Raw genomic sequence first — 18441 nt, 5'->3', positions numbered from 1 at the left:
ATTTGCTTGCCTTTGTATGTTATATTTCTCTTTTCTCTAGCTGCTTTCAAGATGCTGTCTTTATCTTTGATTTTGGACCTGTATAGTATTTTTGAGGCTGTAAATATTTACAGAAGCAGGAAACCTCATCTTTTCCCCTCCGAGCAACTGGTGGGTTTAAACTGCACAGTTTGAGTCCCCTAGCCAGTCCAAGAGACAGCCTCAGAAGCCCTATACAAGGTGGCTATGAGTCAGAATCAACTCGAAGGCACTTAAAACAGCAATAGCCTTGTGATTAGCAGTCCAGTGCTTATATACTACACTGCCACCAGGGATCCTCTTTGAAGCTGGAAGGGGCTCTCATCAGCCCTGGTAGCACAATGGTTAAGAACTTGGCCGCCAACTGAGAAGATGGTAGTTTGAACCCACCAGTGACTCCATAGCAGCCATCTGCTCTTGTAAACAGTTGTGTGCTCTCTCTAGCTGGTTCTGACTCATACCAACACAGTAGAGGGTTTCTGAGGCTGTAAATCTTTACAGGAACAGAGGAGCCTCGAATTTCTTCAGCAGAACAGCTGGTGGATTTGAACTGCTGACCCCACTGTTAGCAGCCGGACGGGTAACTCACTACTACCATCAGACCTTCTATTTTTAGGTAGCACCAGTAGTAGGCGGGCTAACCTCACAGTCAGCAGTTTAAATCACGGTCAGCCTTCCGTGGGAGAAAGATGAGGCTTTCTGTTCCCGTAAAGATTTACAGCCTCGGAAACCCAATGCAGGTCGCTATGGGTAGGAACCGGAACCGACTCCACTCCAGTGGCTTCTAATTCACTTAGGTGAAACTGTGGCTCTCTTAATCCCCCCCACTTCTCCCCCATCATCGTAATGAATTTATCATAAATTTAGTCCTTGTGTGGAGCTGTGGGTTAATGCACTAGACTGCAAAGTCAGTTTGAACCGCAAGATCAGCGGTTCAAGCTTACCAGCGGCTCCTCGGAACCCTATACAGGGTCGCTGTGGGTCGGATTTCCCTCGACAGCACTTAACAACAACATTATGACTATGTGCTTACTGTTCTCTGCTGATCCAAGTAGTGTTCTAGGATTACATTTCCTTTCTCATTGATAACTGTCTAGTCTTGTATTTCCTTTGCCATTTTTTGTATGCACTTACTTTGCTATTTTCCCCAAATGCTCCAAGAGATACGTTCAAACATTTTGGCTTGTGTATCTAAAATTAATATTTTAACTGGCGTGCAGTGTTTCAACTGACAACGCGAGCCCCTGAAGCCTTGAGGCGAACCCAAGGAAGAGAGAGCGCGGGCCTCCGAAGGGCCAGCTCATGACAGATAGCCAGGTACTAGAAGCGCCGCTCTAGCCCACGTTTCTCGCCGGGGTCGATTGCGGCGCTCACTTCCGCCGGGCGGGGCCGTTGCTGGGCGGATCGGTGACGTATGCCCGGAAGGGGCGGGTCCTCCGGAAGTCAGACCGCGCCGCGCCGGCCCGAAGGGGGCCGGAGCCCGGGTCATGGCGGCGGCGACGGCAGCGGCGGGCGGTGAGGGGCGGCGCGGAACCCCGGAGACGTCGGTGGCGTCCGAACGGGGCGGTGGAAGCTGCGTGCTGTGCTGCGGGGACCTGGAGACTACGGCGCTGGGCCGGTGCGACCACCCGGTGTGCTACCGCTGCTCCACGAAGATGCGGGTGCTGTGCGAACAGCGATACTGCGCCGTGTGCCGCGAGGAGTTACGCCAGGTGCGGCGGGCCGCGTGGCCGGGTACCGGGCGGGTGCCGGGGCGCCCCCGCCCGCCGGAAGGGGATCTGGCCTTCCTAATGTTCGGCCGCTTCCGAAAGGGAGGCCTGGCGGGACCACCCGGGGAGGGGTCTCGACGTCCCGACGCTGAGGCCGGAGGCGGCCGGGTGGCCGAACTGGGCCCAGGAGGGAGCCGATCTGAGGATGTCTTCTTCCTCCGCCCCGGGAATTCTTGCCCGGCCACAGGAAGAGGCGTGATCCAGGCAGGAACTCCGTGACCTTAGGGGTCTCTACTGAGGGTAGCATCTCAGGCAGCCTGACCTGCCCTGGAAACAGGGGATCAAGAGGTGGGCAGCTCCCGCCTGTTCCTGGATTCCACTGGGTGACCCCGAGCCAACTCCCGAAATTGACTGGGGCTGACCCGCGCACAGCCTGCTGGAGTAGGTCTTGGTTTCCTCCAGCGCTCGGAGTGTGGGAATAAAAGTGTTAAGAGAGTTTTCCTCTGTCTCCTCACCACTTCTGACTTTGGGGTTCGGTTCTGGAGTGCAGGGGGAGCCCTTTCCAACTCTGTCGGGACTTGTAAATGCCTGAGAGGGACAGAGGGCGCACTGGAGCACCTCTCCTCAGTGCCAGCTGCTGGCCAGGAAGGAGCTCCATTTCGGAACTCCTTGGTTCGCTGAGCATTCGGATCTGTTTGCTCCCAGTGTTGTGAAATCCCCCTGGTTCATTCGTGGAAAGCTGCCTCCAGTGCCATCTGCCAGGGAGCCGCCTTTCCTCTTCCTAGAAGTGACACAGATGAAGTGTTGTTGAAAAGGCTGTTTAAGAGAATAGGCATTTGCTAAAGGGACCAAAGAGACGCTGCCATCCCAGGGTGGTTCGTTGGCACATCCTCTGTGCACAGGGAAGGAGCTGCCAGTCTTTGTCGAGCTGAAGGGCGATGGGCCCAAACTCGAGAGAATCAGGCAGGGTCAGATACATCCTGGGTCTGTGGCTTACTCAGAGGGCACCTCCCAGCCGGACTGCCTGGTCTTGTTGGCATGGCATAGTGTAACCCATAAAAGGCCAGGTTTCCTCTCACACCTGTGAAGGGCTTTCCACGGGCGGTCCTGGCTCTCACCTATCTGTGGCCAGCCTCTGGCTTTCTCATCTCTCTCTTTGTGGGCCCCTCCCCGAGAGCTCTGTGGCAAGGGGGTGAGCTGGCCGGGGTGTGGCTTGGCACTGATGCCCCAGTGCATTGCTAGGCCGCAGGAGGGCAAGCTGGGAAGTTTGCTGCCGGCTCGCCGCCCCTGTGCTCCTCTCTTCCCCTTCCCTCCTGCCGACTTTCTGGCCTGCCTTGTCTGTTGCTGAATTGGCACTGTTCTCTGAATCCGTACTGGTGCCCCAGATCCAGGCGAACCCACTGCCTCAGATCCTGCCCTGCCTTTGCACACCATGCCAGCATACAGGTGGAGGGCAGCCCCCCAGGATGCTGTGAGGAAGAGCTCAGGGCACCTGACCTCTATAAGTTGGATGGAGTCTGGGAGTGGACGCAGAGAGTCCTGCAGCCAGTGGGCTGGCCAAGAGCCTGGTCCATCTCGCTTGACAGGTGCTCAGGGTGAGGCTGAGGTGAAGCCATGAGCACGGACTGGGGCATGGCTCATGACAAGCCACAGTGGCATGGAGGCCCGAGGGCGGCAGAGACTCAGTCTCTCTGCCCTGGCACGTCTTTCCTGTGGATGGTGGTGTTACAGAGACTCAACTGGGCCATGTAAAGAGTGTTCTGGCTCTTGAAGGCCCCAGTGCAGCCTCAGCTGCTTTCCCAGGCAGGCCAGGAAGTGGGTGTTTGGGCTGAAGGCCACCAGGCCAGGCCTGTTCTCCCCTTCTGAACATCCCAGCTCCTCTGTCCTGAGGCCATGCCCTCCTTGCCTCCCAGTGCCTGAACTTTCGGTGGGGGGGATCTTCTGTTACCTCCAGAGCTCCTTCCCTCACCCCAGTTTTCTCACTCCATCTACATACCCAAGTGTCTTCTGGGGTGTGTTGGGAGCACCAAGACCTCCAGCTGAGCCTGTGGACTGGGCGTTCCTACTCTCTTGGCTGCTGCTGATGGCAGTAGTTGGGAGAGACCCCTTTGGCTGGTGTGGGGCAGGTTTGTTTTTGGCGACAGGTACTCCCCTCCACAGGGAGTCTGTACACTAGAGACTTCTGGCAGCCAGCAGGCACCCGAAACCCACAACTTACAGCGATGGTACAGGAGAAGGCAGAACTGCCTCGGAGGGTTTGAGGGGTTCCGAGGAGGCAGACTGCCTCATCTCTCTCCCTGTGAGTGGCTGGTGGCTCCCATGGTTGGGTAGCCGCTCAGTTTTTAATCCACAGCAGCAGCAGGACAGACATAGGACCCCAGGATTGGCTGTAGCTCAGGTAGGGGTGTGTCTTGCCCGGTAGAGGTGTGTTATGTCTGGAAGGCGCCAGGGACCTGTTGGGGGCAGGACTGGGCAGGTGCTCACCCAGAGCCAAGGGTGGGGGGCATCGAGGGGTCCACGTGAGTGGGCTTGAGGTGACCCACCGGTGGCTACAGTGTGGTGTCTGGCCTTGTACTCACCCCACAGCCTGACAACTGGAAGGGTTGGCCTGTGGGACCTACTCACCCAGCTCTGTCCCCACTGGGCCCTCCCCCCATGGGTGGGGCTGAGTGTGTCTCTTCCCATTGACTCCTGGGGAACAGGGGTCTTCTCTCCCATGAGTGTGATATTGGAAGAGAGGACTCCCTAGGAAGTCTTGGGCTTCCCAGATCATTCTGACCCCAGTGTTCCTTGGGGCCAAGCTTAACATGACAGGGGGCGCACACTCAAGGAGTCTACTGCTCTGCCTCTAAACTGACCAGGCTGGGGGTCATTGGGTGGGTGCGTCACCTTGGGGAGGGGGCTGATAGGCCTGGGGCAGAAGGGCAAGGGTGGCAGCTGTGCCCCTGTGGATGCCGGCTGAGGGACTAGGAGGGACAGCAGGGACCTGTGGGTCTGTGTGAGCCCATCCGTTTGGGAAGGAAGTTGGGGGAGGGGCTGAGAACCCTGACCTCAGTGGATGGGGCCTCCACCTAGTCATTTGACATGTCTCTCATCTGTGGATGGAGACCCTCTGGGAGGCCCTGTGTTGGGTGGTACCAGGTTAGATGTGTGGTGACACCCTTAACGGGAGAGGACAGGATGGTGCGTCTTCTTCAGATGTGGCCCTTAGTGTCCCCCCCAGCACCTCCCCCACATCAGCATGGGCCTGGAACCTGCATTTCACTGGGGCTCCCTTAGTGAGGTGGGTGGCTGGGGTCCTGCCTGGGTCAGAGCTGGGCCACCCCAGAAGTTAGGCACAGGGGGCTTTAGGGGACGGCACCAGCAACGGAACCCTTTTGCTCAGACCTGTCACTCAAGAGCTTTCTGGCTCCTGTGTGGCCACTAGGGACTGGCTGCCCCATGGTGGTGAGGTTGGACATTACATCTGTCTGCCTAGAGCGTAGGGACTTGAGGCCCCAGTCACAGGACAATGCTGCTTCTGTTACCTCCCAGGAGGTCCCTGGCTCTGGACGCTTTAAGTGACCACCAGCCTTCCTGTCCCGCCTCCTCAGCCTTGATCATTGTCCCCTTGCCTTCTGCCCAGGTCGTCTTTGGGAAGAAGCTTCCTGCCTTCGCTACCATCCCCATCCACCAGCTGCAACACGAGCCGAAATATGACATCTACTTTGCTGACGAGAAAGTGTTTGCTCTATACAGGTGAGGGGGCCCCACCCACATCCCTGTGGTCCCGCTGGCTGTCACTGTTCCTCATGGCTGTGTGGTGTCGGCATGTCTCTACCATCCTTAGCCCTCCGTTTCTTTGTGAGTGAGGTGGTAGGAAGATGACAGGCAGGTGACCTGGGACTGCCTCCACCTGGTGCAAGGCACCTGACTTCGGGCTGGATGAAAATTAACCTCTGGGTGTAGCGCTCCCAGGTCTGGTGGGTGGGCTTGGCTCCTGGCATGTACCCCTGGTCACGGTCCAGCAGGGTGCTGGACCTCATTTCCTGGGTGCCCTTTGGGTTCCTGCCATGTTGGGGCTATGATTGCTGGCCCTGGAGGCTCAGCCTGGCTCCACAATGTGGGGGCGCATGCTGGGGGCTGCCCAGCAATGGTACTGATGTGCCCCCGTGTCCCCAGGCAGCTGCTGCAGCATGAGTGTCCTCAATGCCCAGCGCTGCCACCTTTCAGCCTCTTCGGGGACCTGGAGCAGCACATGCGCAGGCAGCACGAGCTCTTCTGCTGCAAGCTCTGCCTCAAGCACCTCAAGGTGGGTGTGGCCTTACCTAGGGACGGGGCGTGGGCATGGCTTCTCTCCTGACCCAGGGAAATACCCGGATGCAGAGCAATGGTGCAGGTGCCTGACCAGGGTCCACGTGACTGTGGCTTCTAGCTGAGATGGGAGTTAATCCACTCACAAGACCACAGGTCCTCTCCACCAGACACCCTGGGCTGGGGGTCCTCTACCATGCCTTGGCGGGGCTCCTGGGACACGTGGTCCACCAGACTTGGCCTGGCACCATCTCGACCCCCTTCTGCCCGCCATGGCTGCTGGGTAGGGGGGCTTCTTCCAAGCTCAGCCCCCTCCCTGCAGATCTTCACGTACGAGCGCAAGTGGTACTCGCGCAAGGACCTGGCGCGGCATCGCATGCAGGGGGACCCGGACGACACGTCACACCGTGGCCACCCGCTCTGCAAGTTCTGTGATGAGCGTTACCTGGACAATGACGAGCTGCTGAAACATCTGCGCCGAGACCATTACTTCTGCCACTTCTGCGACGCTGATGGTGCCCAGGACTACTATAGGTGGACAGGGTCCCTGGGACCCAGGGTGGCCACCTGTGTGGACGGGCACCTCAGCTGACCCCCACTGACCCACCGCCTGCCTGCAGTGACTACACATACTTACGGGAGCACTTCCGGGAGAAGCACTTCCTGTGTGAGGAGGGCCGCTGTAGCACAGAGCAGTTTACCCACGCCTTCCGCACCGAGATTGACCTGAAGGCTCACCGCACTGCGTGCCATAGCCGCAGCCGTGCCGAGGCCCGCCAGAACCGCCAGATCGACCTGCAGTTCAGCTACACTCCCCGGCACCCGCGCCGGGGCGAGGGTGAGCTGGTTCTGCCACAGGGCCCATAAGTCCATACCCCAAGGCTTGTGGAAGAGCCCATGGCAGTGCCTCGGTGCCTCCCCTTGTCTGCTCACACCGGGCTCTGGGCCAGGAGATGCTGGGTGAGAGCCTGCTACGTGCAGGTCCTAGTTGGGACCCTTGTAAGGGGTCTGCTGCTCATGAGATCATATGCTGTGGGTGTGTCTTTCCCCTCTGACCTAGGGGCTGTGGGCTGCTTAGGTGGCAGGCAGTGATGGGCATGTACTGGCTACAGGGGTCATTGGTGGCGAGGACTACGAGGAAGTGGACAGGTACAATCGCCAGGGCCGAGTGGGCCGGGCTGGAGCACGTGGAGCCCAGCAGAGCCGCCGAGGAAGCTGGAGGTACAAGAGGTGGGAGGCTTTGCTGCCACTGACCTTCTCCTGGCACCAGTATGTGGAGGCGCTGGGCTGGGCCAGGCATGGCGTCCCGGCCTGCTGCCCAAGCTCAGAGGCTTTCTTCGTGTTCTCTGTCATTTCCACAGAGACAGTAGGCTGCTCCCCACAAAGCCAGGCAGCCTGGAAGAGGGGGCGGGTGGCTGGGTGGGCGCTGGTCCAGGGGTTTGGCTGCAGTTGGGCCATGAAGTGCTCACAGAGTGGGATGGGGACATCGGAGCCCAGACACGACTCATAGTGCTGGGCTGAGGCCTGCACCCAGGTTGAAAGTGTCTCTGTCCCTAGAGAGGAAGAGGACCGGGACACAGCAGTGGTCATTCGGGCCTTGGTGGCCACACAGCAGCAGGACGAGAAGCGCAGAGTTGAAGACCGTGAGGGCGGCCCCCGGGCCAGAGAGGAGGTAGCGGGGCGGGTATCTGAGGAGCTCCGTAGCGGCCAGCGTCCACCCCGGGCCCAGGGCGAAGGTCTAGGTGAGTGTTCCCATGTGGCCAGGGCCCCAAGTGTCCACTGCCGTGACAGCAGGCCCCACACTCACCATGGGCTGTTATGTGACAGGCCCCAAAGAAGTCTCGACAAATGGTCCCATGAACCAAGAGCCCTTCCCTGTTCCAGGCCCAGCTGTGGGTGTGCTGCCTCTGAGGTGTGTACCCCTTTGTGCTCATCCTGCGGGGGGATGGGGGTGGTGGAGCAGAGGGCAGCTGACCTGCAGGCAGCTGACCAGCAGCTGTCGGCTTTTCCTTCCCTGGCCCAGCGCCCCGGCGCCACCTGTGCAGAAGCTCAAGGATGAAGACTTCCCCAGCCTGTCCCTCAGTTCCCTGGGGGCTGGCTCTGGCCCTGCAGGGCTGGCACTTGCCTACCATGTGGCCACCAGAGCCAGGGGCACCTTCCAGGACGAGGACTTCCCAGCCTTGGTATCCTCGGTGGGCCGGCCCAGCACAACCCCTACCAGCATCATCTCAGCTTGGAATAGCAGCCGGAAGGTGGCACGACCCTCCTCGGGGGCGGGGGCCCCAGCAGCTGGGGGTGGCCAGTCCATCAGGAAAGCCAGCAAGGGCAGCGGCAAGGGCAGCAGCAAGGGCAGCGGCAAGGGTGGCCACACCTCCCCTGAGCACCAGGGAACTTCTCCGGAGCTGTGCAGCTTGCCCACTTCAGCCCCCTCCTCCTCCTCACAAGCACTAGCCCCCTCCCAGCCTGTCACCAAGGGAAACCGGAAGAAGAAGGTTGGCTCCGAGAAGCCTGGAGCCATGTCACCCCCACCCCTCGATCGCACCCCAAAAGCTCCCGACAAAGATGGGCTTGGGGCTGAACCCGTCCCCTCGGACCCCACCAGCGGAACCGAGGGGCCAGCTGCCATGGCCATAAATGGACACATGGAGGGGTTGGCCCTGGCACACAGCGGTGCCCCTAAGGAGCCTCCGGGGCTCCTGCGGCCTCCGCCCTGCCTCACACCCCAGGAAGACTTCCCTGCGCTCGGTGGTCCTGGAGCACTCAGGATGCCCCCTCCCCCAGGTGTGTCTGCTCCTGGTGGGTACTGTGGGTGAAACGTGGTGCTCGGAGCAGGGTTGGCATGGTGAGCGCCAGCTGCCTGGGAGCTGGTTCTTGTACCTGTCAGCCAGGGTGAGTGTTGCTATGCCCTGCCCCTCCCTCGCAGGATTCAACACTGTGGTGCTGCTGAAGGGTGCGCCGCCCCCACCTCCACCAGGGCTGGTGCCCACGGTGAGCAAGCCACCCCCTGGCTTCTCCGGTCTTGTGTCCAGCACCCAGCCGGTCTGTGTGTCCAGCACTAACACCAAAGCGTAAGTGTGGGTGGATGCTTAGTCAGGGTCCCTTCGTCTTGGGCCACCCTGAAAGCGGAGCTGCCATGTCCTCCCTCCTGACCCAGACCTAGGCTGACCCCACCGCCCAGGGCCTACCTGGTCCCTGAGAACTTCCGGGAAAGGAACCTGAAGCTGATTCAGTCCATCAAGAACTTCCTTCAGAGCGATGAGGCCTGCTTCAGCAAGTTCAAGAACCACTCGGGGGAGTTCCGACAGGTCAGGGGTTGCAGCGGGCCGTGGCAGGTCCGGGGGGTTATTGTCCTTGCCTGGACAGGCCTTGATGTTCTAAGCCTCTGTTGGCAGGGTGTGATCCCTGCCGTCCAGTACTACAAGAGCTGCCGTGACCTGCTTGGGGAGAGCTTCCAGAAGATCTTCCCGGAGCTCTTGGTGCTGCTGCCGGACACAGCCAAGCAACAGGAGCTGCTGGCGGCACACACAGACTTCTGCAGCCACGAGCAGCCCTCAGGCGCCAGGTCCAAAAAGAGCAAGAAGAGCGTGTGGCAGGCCAACACCCCGACGGCAGGCCTGGACTGCTGTGTGTGTCCCACCTGCCAGCAGGTGCTGGCGCACGGCGACGTCAGCAGCCACCAGGCGCTGCACGCTGCACGGGACGATGATTTCCCCTCCCTGCAGGCCATCGCTAGGGTCATCACGTAGCTGCTGGGGGCGCGGGTAGGAGCTGCCTCACCTGGGCACCTCCTCTCGCCTTCCTCCCTTCCCCTGGGCTGCCAGGCAGCCAGGTGAGGCCCTGGCCAGGCTATCCGCCCAGGCACCTTGGCATGCTGGGCTGCGAGGTAGGCTGCGAGGCAGGCTGCTGCCCCGCTGGCATGTGGTCACACAGGAGTGCCCCCCGGTCTCTTGGGAAGGGCACAGACCCTTGCCCCTGGCAGGCTGGTCTTGGTTTGTATTCTCACAATGGTGCAAGATGCCAGGGAGGGAAGAGCCGGGAGGCTGGAGCCACAGCCTGCCACCCCAGTGGTCCTGGCAGCCCTAGCTGGGCCCTCCTGAGTGGTGCCCTTTAGCACCTAGGGTCCCCTCCAGAGCCCGAGAGGCCATGAGGGCCTGCAGGTGCTGGAGCAAGACACTGAGTGTTTGTTGTGTGAACAGTTGGTAGTTTCATGGTTCAAGAATGTTAAGGAATTAAAAGCAGACACAAATTGTGCTACTGAAATCAAATCTTTTCTGAGACAAGCTGAATCTGGGATCTCATGTTGCCTCTGACATTTTTTATAAGACAGTTTATCTTATAAAAATAAATTTATTTTTCAATACGGCACTTAGTTGGCCAGTGTCCTAGCTTCTCTGTCATGCAAGCACCAGCCTCCCCACCCCCCAAGACACTACAGTTGAGGTGATAGCTGTGTGCATGGGGGGGTGGGGGTGAGGGCATGGCGAGGCCCCAGCAGAGCTCACAGCAAGAGGCAGTCAAGCTCAGGCCCCATTTTTCAGTGTCTGAACCTGCCCAAGCCTCCCAAGAACGGACACACAGCCAGGTCCAAGTAAGGGAGAGATGCCCACAGATAGGAACAAATGGAGACATCCTGAGAGAGAATGGTGCTGAGGGCTTGGCACTGTCTACCTGCCTGAGCTTAGGAGTCTTGAATGGTGGGCTTCAGCACCTAGGGTCTCTAGAGCTAGAGGGACACAGCTTGCTAGGAAGTGAGAGCCTTCATTCTCCGGGGCTGGGGAGAGGCCAGCCACACAGGAGGGACCGTTCCTAGGCCCTCCTTGCAAAAGGACCCTGAAGATATCCTGAGTTGTTAGGTGCCATCGAGTCGGTACCGACCCATAGTGACCCTACGCACTGCAGAACAAGACACTGCCCGGTCCTGGGCCCACCTCACTATTGTTACCATGCTTGAGCCCATTGATGCTGCCACTTGGTCAGTCCATCTCCCTGGGGGTCTTACTCTTCTTCTCTGACCCTCCACCTTACCAAACACGATCTCCTTCTCCAGTGACTGGTCCCTCCTGACAATATGTCCTAAGTATGAGAGACAAAGTCTGGTCATCCTAGTCTCCAAGTATCCTGTAAGGATTTTCCAATTCTTAAAGAAGGAGCAAGGCCCTCGGTAAAAACCCTCCAGGCTTAAGCACCTGCGATCGCACCTTTGGCTGCTGGCTTCCGGTGCATGAACTCATTTCATCCTCGCCTCCGCCTTTCTGGCAGAAGGGTGACACAAGACCAGGCTAGAGAGTGGCAAAGTTGGCGCCCCCGGCCCTATACCTCTCTCTGCTCCAGTGAGTCAGAACGACAGTGAAAACCAGCTAGAAGCCTCAGCCACGCAAAAGTGACTATGCTAAAGCTCCCAGTAAACCAAAGCCAAACCCGATTCCTACTCAAGGTAACTTCCAATAAGAGAATTCACACTAAAGGGACAGGAAAGGGGAGAGGCTAGGGAATGTCCCCCTGTTGGGAGGGCCTATGGAGTGGAGGAGGGGCACTGAAGAAAGTTGGGGGTGGGGGAAAATCAAGAGCTGAAGCAGGATATGTTTTAACCCATGTAGGAGCTCTGGTAACATAATGGTTACAAGTTGGGCTGCTAATCTCAAGGTCAGCAGTTCAAAACTACCTGTCATTATGCGGAAGAAAGATGAGGCTTTCTGATCCCGTAAGGATTTACAGTCTCGGAACCCCTATACAGGGTCACTATGAGTCAGAACTGACTCCACGGCACACAGCCACCACTAACTACATAGACACCTAAAGAGGAAAAGCTCTAAAATTATTACACAAAGAAATATACTACAAGATTTCACTTGTTTTCAAGGGCACCCACGGTCACAGGAAATACGTAACCAAATCAAAGTTCTTGTTTTCCTGCCAGAGGGATGAAAAGGAAAGCCCAGGATTTCATCAAGTTGTTTATGAACTCCTGGGTTCCAAAGAGCCCTGGAGGTGTAGTAGGTGGAAGAGTTGTACTGTTAACTGCAAGGTCTGTGGTTCAGACTCGTCAGTCACTCTGTGAAGACAAGGGAAACTGTCTACTCCCTAAAGACTTCAGATCTCAGAAGCCATTTTACTATGTCCCATAAACTACCAGCTGCTCTGCAGGAGAAAGATGAGGCTTTCTGCTCCCGTAAAGATTTACAGCCTTGGAAACCCTGTACAGGGTTGCTGTGAGTCGGAACCGACTCCACGGCCATTTGTGGCTTTTTGTTTGCTGTAGAGTCGGTTCCGACTCACAGCGACCCTGTACAGGGTTTCCGAGGCTGTAAATCTTTGCGGTAGCAGAAAGCCTCATCTTTCTCCATGGGTGTTTTGGTTTGGGGTTCATACCCAGACTGGCCACTAGGTGGCACGTGAACTGGCTAGCTGAACAGCGCCAGGAGAAGGCTGACTTTGAAGCTGACATCCTAATCACAGAAGGCCAGCCAGAAACTGACTGAAATCAACCAGGTCTTTAAAAACTACATCAATGCCAGAGTCCAAACTGACTTATAGTCACCCTACAGGACAGAGTAGAAATGCCCCCTGGGTTTCCAAGCCTGTCATCTTCACAGAAGCAGACTATCAACATTTTCCATATGTGGCTGGTGAGTTCAAACCATCTGTCTGCTTAGCAGCTGAGCATTTAACCTTGGCACCATCCGAGTTCCTTAACCTGCTAAAATAAAAGATACTAACATTCTCCATAGGACTCAAAACCCTAGTTTCAGCTTAGTCATCCACACAGACAAGACACAATCAAAATTAAGTCAGCAAACAAAGAACTAGGAAAATCAAAATTCCTGTGCGAAAAGACAAGCATCAGAGCCCACATGACACATGTGATGAGTTGTCTGACAATGAAGCACTCCTGCAATTATATATGGGAACTAAGTGGTGGTCTCCCCAGCATGCCAGGAAGACTGCTGAGAGGCACACCAGTGTGATACGTAGTTGGACCTCTAGACCTGTGACCCATCCTGACTCTTCTGAGGCTCTGAGGGAGGAACCACCTCCCTGCCCCTTCCCCAGGTTCTGCCCCTCAGGTCGCATCGCCTGGTACCAGGAGGACAAGGGTAGAAATGATTTCAGGAGCACCGAGGGCACAGTAAACTCATCTCCAGTCTTTATTGTAAAGAAGGTGCGGTTGGGTTATGGGGCACTGAAAATACACAATCACGGATTGTTCTTTCAGAAGTGGCAGGAGAAAGGGTCTATATATACAAAAATTGTAAACATGTTCACTGAAGAAACCACGCATGACTGGTCTACGCTACAATGGACAGAGCTGTCACTCCACCACTATTCCAGAGGGAGATGTTCTGTCTGCAGGAATGAAAGGTGGCAATTGCGTTTGGTATCGAGATAATGTGAAAAGCCAGCTTGGAGCGATGCATGAGTAGTCAGCTACACGTGGAGACCCCCAGCTTCAGGTTGGGCCTCAGGATGGGTACAGGGTCGGGGTACTGATCTAGGAAGCCAAGGAAAAGGGGTTTGTATGGTACAGACATCCCCACAGCAAAGCAGGCAGATGGAACCTTCAGGTCTCTCCGAAGGACTAGGCTTGTCTTGTCAGGCACCCACACATCCTGGGCCTCCTTGGACTGGGACAAGGCTGGTGCCCACCTGTCCTCCAGCCATCTGGGTCACAACTGCCCATGTGTAGACAGTGGGCCTGGGTCAAGGCAGGTAGGGGTTAGGGCAAGAGCCACAGACAGAGGAGCTTGTGGGGAACTAAGGAAAACCTGACGATTTTAACACAATCACACCACCAACAGGGTAGGGCTGCTCTAGTGAGCCTCTGCAACTAAGTGGAGGGTGTTCTGGACAGAACAGACCGCCTTCCAGGACAAACCACTACTACAAAAGCAAGGGCCGGCAGGACCACAAGGGTACTGCCACTGTCCTGGGGCAACACAGTAGGGATAGGGTTGTGTCCCTGGGCCTGGTCCCAGCCTCTGGCTGGCTAGCCCAGAGGGGAGTAGGCCCCAAGTTTGTCCCCTTGAGACTGGAGGGTACAAGTCCTGGGCCAGCTGACCATCTCAGAACCAGGGTCCAGGGTTAGGGACTGAGGGAACTTGGGGGGCCTCCTCCTCCCGGCCTGGGTCAGCCCACACTGGCTACCCTCTGTCCCTGGCACTGGGCCTGAGGTTGTTGTCTGGCCTTTGCGTTCTGGTCCGCACCAGCTGGCCACTAGTAGGCAGGCACCTGGTAACCTTTGGGGCTGGTGTCCAGAGTCTCGGTGAAGGGCGGGCTCTGGTAGGTCTCGGTCCCCTCCACACCGCTGCCCACTGGGTAGCCGGGGTAGGCCTGGCCTGCCCCGGCGCCCAGCTGCTCGGTGGCGAAGAGAGACATGTCGGTGCCCAGGCGGAACCGCTGCAGGGCCTTCACAGTGAGTGCCACCTGTGGGGGGAGCCCGGGGTCAGCTGACCCGGCCCAGGTCGACCCGCCTACCCGCCCGCAGTTGCACACTCACCCAGCTGAAGATTGAAAAGAAGCTGAAGGCGATGGCGGCCCGGGCTGCGTCCCCCGCCTGTGCTGTGCCCGGCCCGGGCGCTGTGTGCTGCCACTGGTTGGTGAGGAAGCAGAAGCCGACGAACCACAGGAAGGACCAGAGCCCTGCGACCCGCAAGGCAGCGCAGGTCAATGCCAGGTGTGCAGGTTCGGCCCCACGGCCCGCCCGTAGCCTACGCTGCATGCCAGGCCGCAGACCCGCCGTCTAAGCGGCCCCTCTTAGTCTCCGAGCCAGGCTCCGCCCTCCCCTAATCGCAACCTCATCTGGCCCGCCCCCCTCTGCCAGACCCCGCCCACTAGGGAAGGCCCTCGGTTCTCACTAGGCTTCCCTTTGGTCCCGCCCACTAGACTAGCGCAGCTGTTTATTAACTACGACCCGCTCACTAGAAAAGCCTCGCTGTTCTCATCAGGTCACACCCCCTTGGGCCCCGCCCACCACAGATCCCAGTTGTACTCTCACAGGCTCTGCCCTCTTCCTGGCCCCACCCATTGGAAAGCCACGCCCTACTTCCCGCACCAGGCCCCTGCCCACCTGAGAAGCCCAGGTCCAGCAGAACAGCGCGACGGCGATCGCGGACGCTGCTGATCTGCTGGAAGCGAACGTCGAGTAACAGGAAGGCGGCGCAGGCGAGGAAAGCGCCCAGGCCGAGCGCGACACCAAAGCGGCAGGCGCCCGCGTTCCCATTGAAGACGCAGCGCAGTTCTGGGCCGCTGTCGGTGTTCACATAGCCCTCGTTGACTATGGGCCCGAAGACCGCAATGGAAAACACCTGCGGGAGGGAGGGTGGTGGATGGCGTCCCCTGCTTACTCTATTCCCCAGTGCAAGGCCTCACCGCCAGCTATCCTGACTTTCTCTGGTTGCAAGGCGCCTATCTCCGAGTAGGGGTCTTCGGGCACCCTCCCTTGCCCACCCTTCACACATTTAAAAACTATTGACAATATACACCGTTTCGTGAGCATTTACTATACCTGGGGCACTGGGCTAAAACCTCTCATTGGGTCCTCCCCAAAGCTACAAGGTGGAAGTTAGTCTTATCCCGTTTGTTATCGATTCTGACTCATAGTGAGGTGTGTATAAGAGAAGGAAGAAAACAATGCCTGATCCTGTCTGTCCTCACTATCATTGCTATCGATGTGTTGCAGCTACTGTGTTAGCCCATCTCTTCGAGGGTCTTCCTCCTTTTCCCTGAGCCTTTGCTTTACCAAGCATGACACCTGATGCCAATGACTGGTCCCTCCTGACAGCATGTCCAAACATGTGACACGGAGCCTCACGTACAACGGAAAAGGAGAAAATTGGGGGCGGCTCTAACAGATGAGGAGCTCTGGTAGCGTTGTGGTTATGAATCGGACTACGAACTGCAAGGTCAGCAGTTTGAAACTACCAGCTGCTCGCTATGGGTTGGAACCGACTCGACGGCACTTAATAACAACAACAACAACAACAAAAGATGAAGTGACTTGTCCAGGGACACTTAACAGCTGGGGTTGGGTCAAGCTCTGTAATCTGCATCACGTGTCACACCTAGGGTAAACTGGATGGTGGGCAACAGGAGCTGTGACTCCCAGGGGGCTGGAACCCAGAGGCATGAGGAAGGCAAATGTGTGGAGTCCAGAGCAAGTGGTGGGGGTAGGCTGGAGTTGGAGGAGAGGACCAGTCTGGGGGTGGAGTGGGGACAGTCCAGGGACAGGAACAGCAGTATAGTGCTGTCCATCAGGCCTGCATGGATCTGCCCAGCATTCTGTGGCTGTATGTCCTGTTTCCTAGGGGAGTGGTGGGACAGCATGTGGTGGGTGCTTAGGAGGTAAGAAGACACTCTGCCACGTGATCAGCACTGACATTAATACTACGGAGACGTGTTGAGCTCAAAAAACTACCAGTGACTTTTGGGGTCAGTCACAACCCCTGAGGATGGGCAGGCAGGGGCCATGAGCATTTTAGCTCTTTCAAATCTGGACGGCCTTGCAGTTTCAACTTTGTCAGTCCTTCCCAGTTCTATCGCCCAAAAACCCAGTCCCCATTAAGTCTGGAGGGAAATAGACACAGGGCGGGGTGTCTTTGCAGAATGGTCCACAAGTCGGGTCCACATGTCTTAGCCTCCTGGACGCTGCTTGGAGCCACTAAGCGACATGGTCCACCGCATCCCCTGCCTGGAGGATGGCCAAGGGATGCCCCTTCCATACCACCTCCAGGAAGTCTTCCCATGCATAGCCCCTTAGGCTGCCCTACCCAGAGGGAGCTCAGAGGCCCCTCCAACTCACAGCTGCTTCTGGGGGGCCTGGGAAGGGCCAGCTCCCTCCGAAGGAACTGGAGGATGTGTGTTAGGGATGGGTGGGGGAAGGCCCTGCCGGATCACTCGGCTCCCGTAGCCCCCACCGCACGTCTCCGTCTCCCACCTCCACTGTGTGCCCGCGTCCGGGTCGCGAGGACAGGAAAAAGGGAGTAGGGGCTGGGGAAAGGGTAATTGGAGGGCAGGGGGAAGCCGGTGGTGACCTCTCAAGGTCCCGGGCAGTCCCCGCCGACCCCTCCTCCGCCTGCAGGTGGGCGCGCCCAGCCCGGTGACGTCACCCCAACCTGAGCCGGGAGGGGGAGGGGCCGGGGTGAAGATGAGGATGGGGATGAGGGCGGGGGTCGGTGGGGGTCCGGGGGGCCCAGGGCTACTCACCCAGGACGCCACCCGCAGCAGGGTCTGGGGCCGCCGCGCGAAGCTCACGGGGTCCAGGGCTGCCCCCGCACGGCCCGCGCCGAATGAGGCGCCTTCCATAGCTGGCCCGGTAGGGCCCGCGCCCCCAGCGCCCTCTGCCCCCCTGTCTTTCCGGTCGGTCGGTCCCTCCTGAGGCAGCTCGGGGCTGCTGCCGATGCTGCTGATGCTTCTGCAGCCGCCACCTCCCGAGGGCGCGCGCCGGCTGGGCGGGGGCGCGCGGGGCGGGGCTAAGCCGGCCTCCCCCCTCCCCCCCCACAGATCCACACAAGCGCGGGGCTGAAGTCGCCCCGCCCTACCCAGAGGCGTAATGGGGTTCCTGGGAGGGGGACCATCCTCACGGTGACCATTCCTGGAGAAAACGAGTTTGTCGCTGTAGGGTAAGGCAACGGCCTGGGCTCTCAACGGGGAAAGTCAGGTGGTGGACAGACGACCTTGATCCGGCTTTTCTGAGTGACCCCTTCCATGTTCCTCGGGGTCACTGAGGCTGGTGGATAGGGGACCTGGCTTGTCCAAACGAATGAATCCGCAGTGGGGTATCTCCACACCTTTCAGTGGCTGGGGTACATCATCCCAGCTTGTGGCTAGGTGCATTTAGTCAGGGGCAAAGGGGTGGGGAGTTGGGCCGAGTTGGTGCTAGGCTGTTCTTCCTGGGTCCTTTCCACCGGACCTGTGGTCCATGTGGGACAGGATCCTTCCATCATGTCCCTTCCCACAAGCCTGGCAGGGTGGACACGTCCTCTGTTCTAGTCCAGGGCAATGAAAAGTGTGAATTGGGTGTGCGTTTTCAGTACCCAGTCCCTTACAGCAGCCTATACGAACTGTCAGAACGGTAGTTACTCCATTTTGCAGATGGGTAAACTAGCAGGCTGTTCGGGTTCCTTGCTGCAAACCACACAATCTGAAGGTGCAGAGCTGGGGTGTAGCGTAGGATGGTGGTGGCCGGCAGGCAGAGTGGAGACCAGAAGCAGGCTTGGGGTGTGGCAAGGAGCCTCTTCAACTCTACAGCTGAAGCTGTGGGGGACAGAGTGGCTTGGACTTAGGCCAGGGAGGGAGGTGTCAGCAAAAGGGAGCTGATGGTCTGGGGGCTAGTTGTAGAGATTGGGATGACCTGGGTCCAATTTAAAAACACCCTCTCCCCCTTCCTCAGAGACCTGAGGGCCTGGATGTGGGGAGGGGTGCAGGC

At 58.2% G+C, this 18441-nt stretch overlaps 2 protein-coding genes across 2 annotated transcripts; one reads left to right on the top strand and one right to left on the bottom strand.

Moving 5' to 3' along the window:
• Positions 1–1505: 1505 nt before the first annotated feature.
• On the top strand, positions 1506–9766 carry ZNF598 (zinc finger protein 598). The gene is made up of 12 exons (XM_006873954.1): positions 1506–1730; positions 5353–5465; positions 5889–6018; positions 6343–6554; positions 6641–6858; positions 7133–7250; positions 7578–7762; positions 7848–7920; positions 8017–8801; positions 8944–9088; positions 9175–9325; positions 9413–9766. Exons 1-12 carry the CDS (start codon positions 1506–1508, stop codon positions 9764–9766), a joined length of 2709 nt encoding a protein of 902 aa, XP_006874016.1.
• Positions 9767–14179: 4413 nt separating this feature from the next.
• Positions 14180–17461, bottom strand: SYNGR3 (synaptogyrin 3). The gene is made up of 4 exons (XM_006873868.1): positions 17220–17461; positions 15085–15322; positions 14515–14657; positions 14180–14441 (listed from the first exon to the last, which is right to left on the bottom strand). Exons 1-4 carry the CDS (start codon positions 17316–17318, stop codon positions 14232–14234), a joined length of 690 nt encoding a protein of 229 aa, XP_006873930.1. The 5' UTR covers positions 17319–17461; the 3' UTR covers positions 14180–14231.
• Positions 17462–18441: the final 980 nt, after the last annotated feature.

The sequence above is a fragment of the Chrysochloris asiatica genome, unplaced genomic scaffold (assembly GCF_000296735.1).
Source record: "Chrysochloris asiatica unplaced genomic scaffold, ChrAsi1.0 scaffold00257, whole genome shotgun sequence".
Taxonomy (NCBI): Eukaryota; Metazoa; Chordata; class Mammalia; order Afrosoricida; family Chrysochloridae; genus Chrysochloris; species Chrysochloris asiatica.
Note: the sequence above shows the minus strand (reverse complement) of the source record. Positions and strands in the feature narration are given on the sequence as shown.

Coding starts and splice junctions, on each gene's coding strand:
- SYNGR3 (XM_006873868.1), bottom strand. CDS start 17,318: ATGGAAGGCGCCTCATTCGGCGCGGGCCGTGCGGGGGCAGCCCTGGAC. Junction 15,323..17,219: donor TGCTGCGGGTGGCGTCCTGG/GTGAGTAGCCCT, acceptor TCCCTCCCGCAG/GTGTTTTCCATTGCGGTCTT. Junction 14,658..15,084: donor GCTGGACCTGGGCTTCTCAG/GTGGGCAGGGGC, acceptor TGCGGGTCGCAG/GGCTCTGGTCCTTCCTGTGG.
- ZNF598 (XM_006873954.1), top strand. CDS start 1,506: ATGGCGGCGGCGACGGCAGCGGCGGGCGGTGAGGGGCGGCGCGGAACC. Junction 1,731..5,352: donor GCCGCGAGGAGTTACGCCAG/GTGCGGCGGGCC, acceptor CCTTCTGCCCAG/GTCGTCTTTGGGAAGAAGCT. Junction 7,763..7,847: donor GGCCCAGGGCGAAGGTCTAG/GTGAGTGTTCCC, acceptor GTTATGTGACAG/GCCCCAAAGAAGTCTCGACA.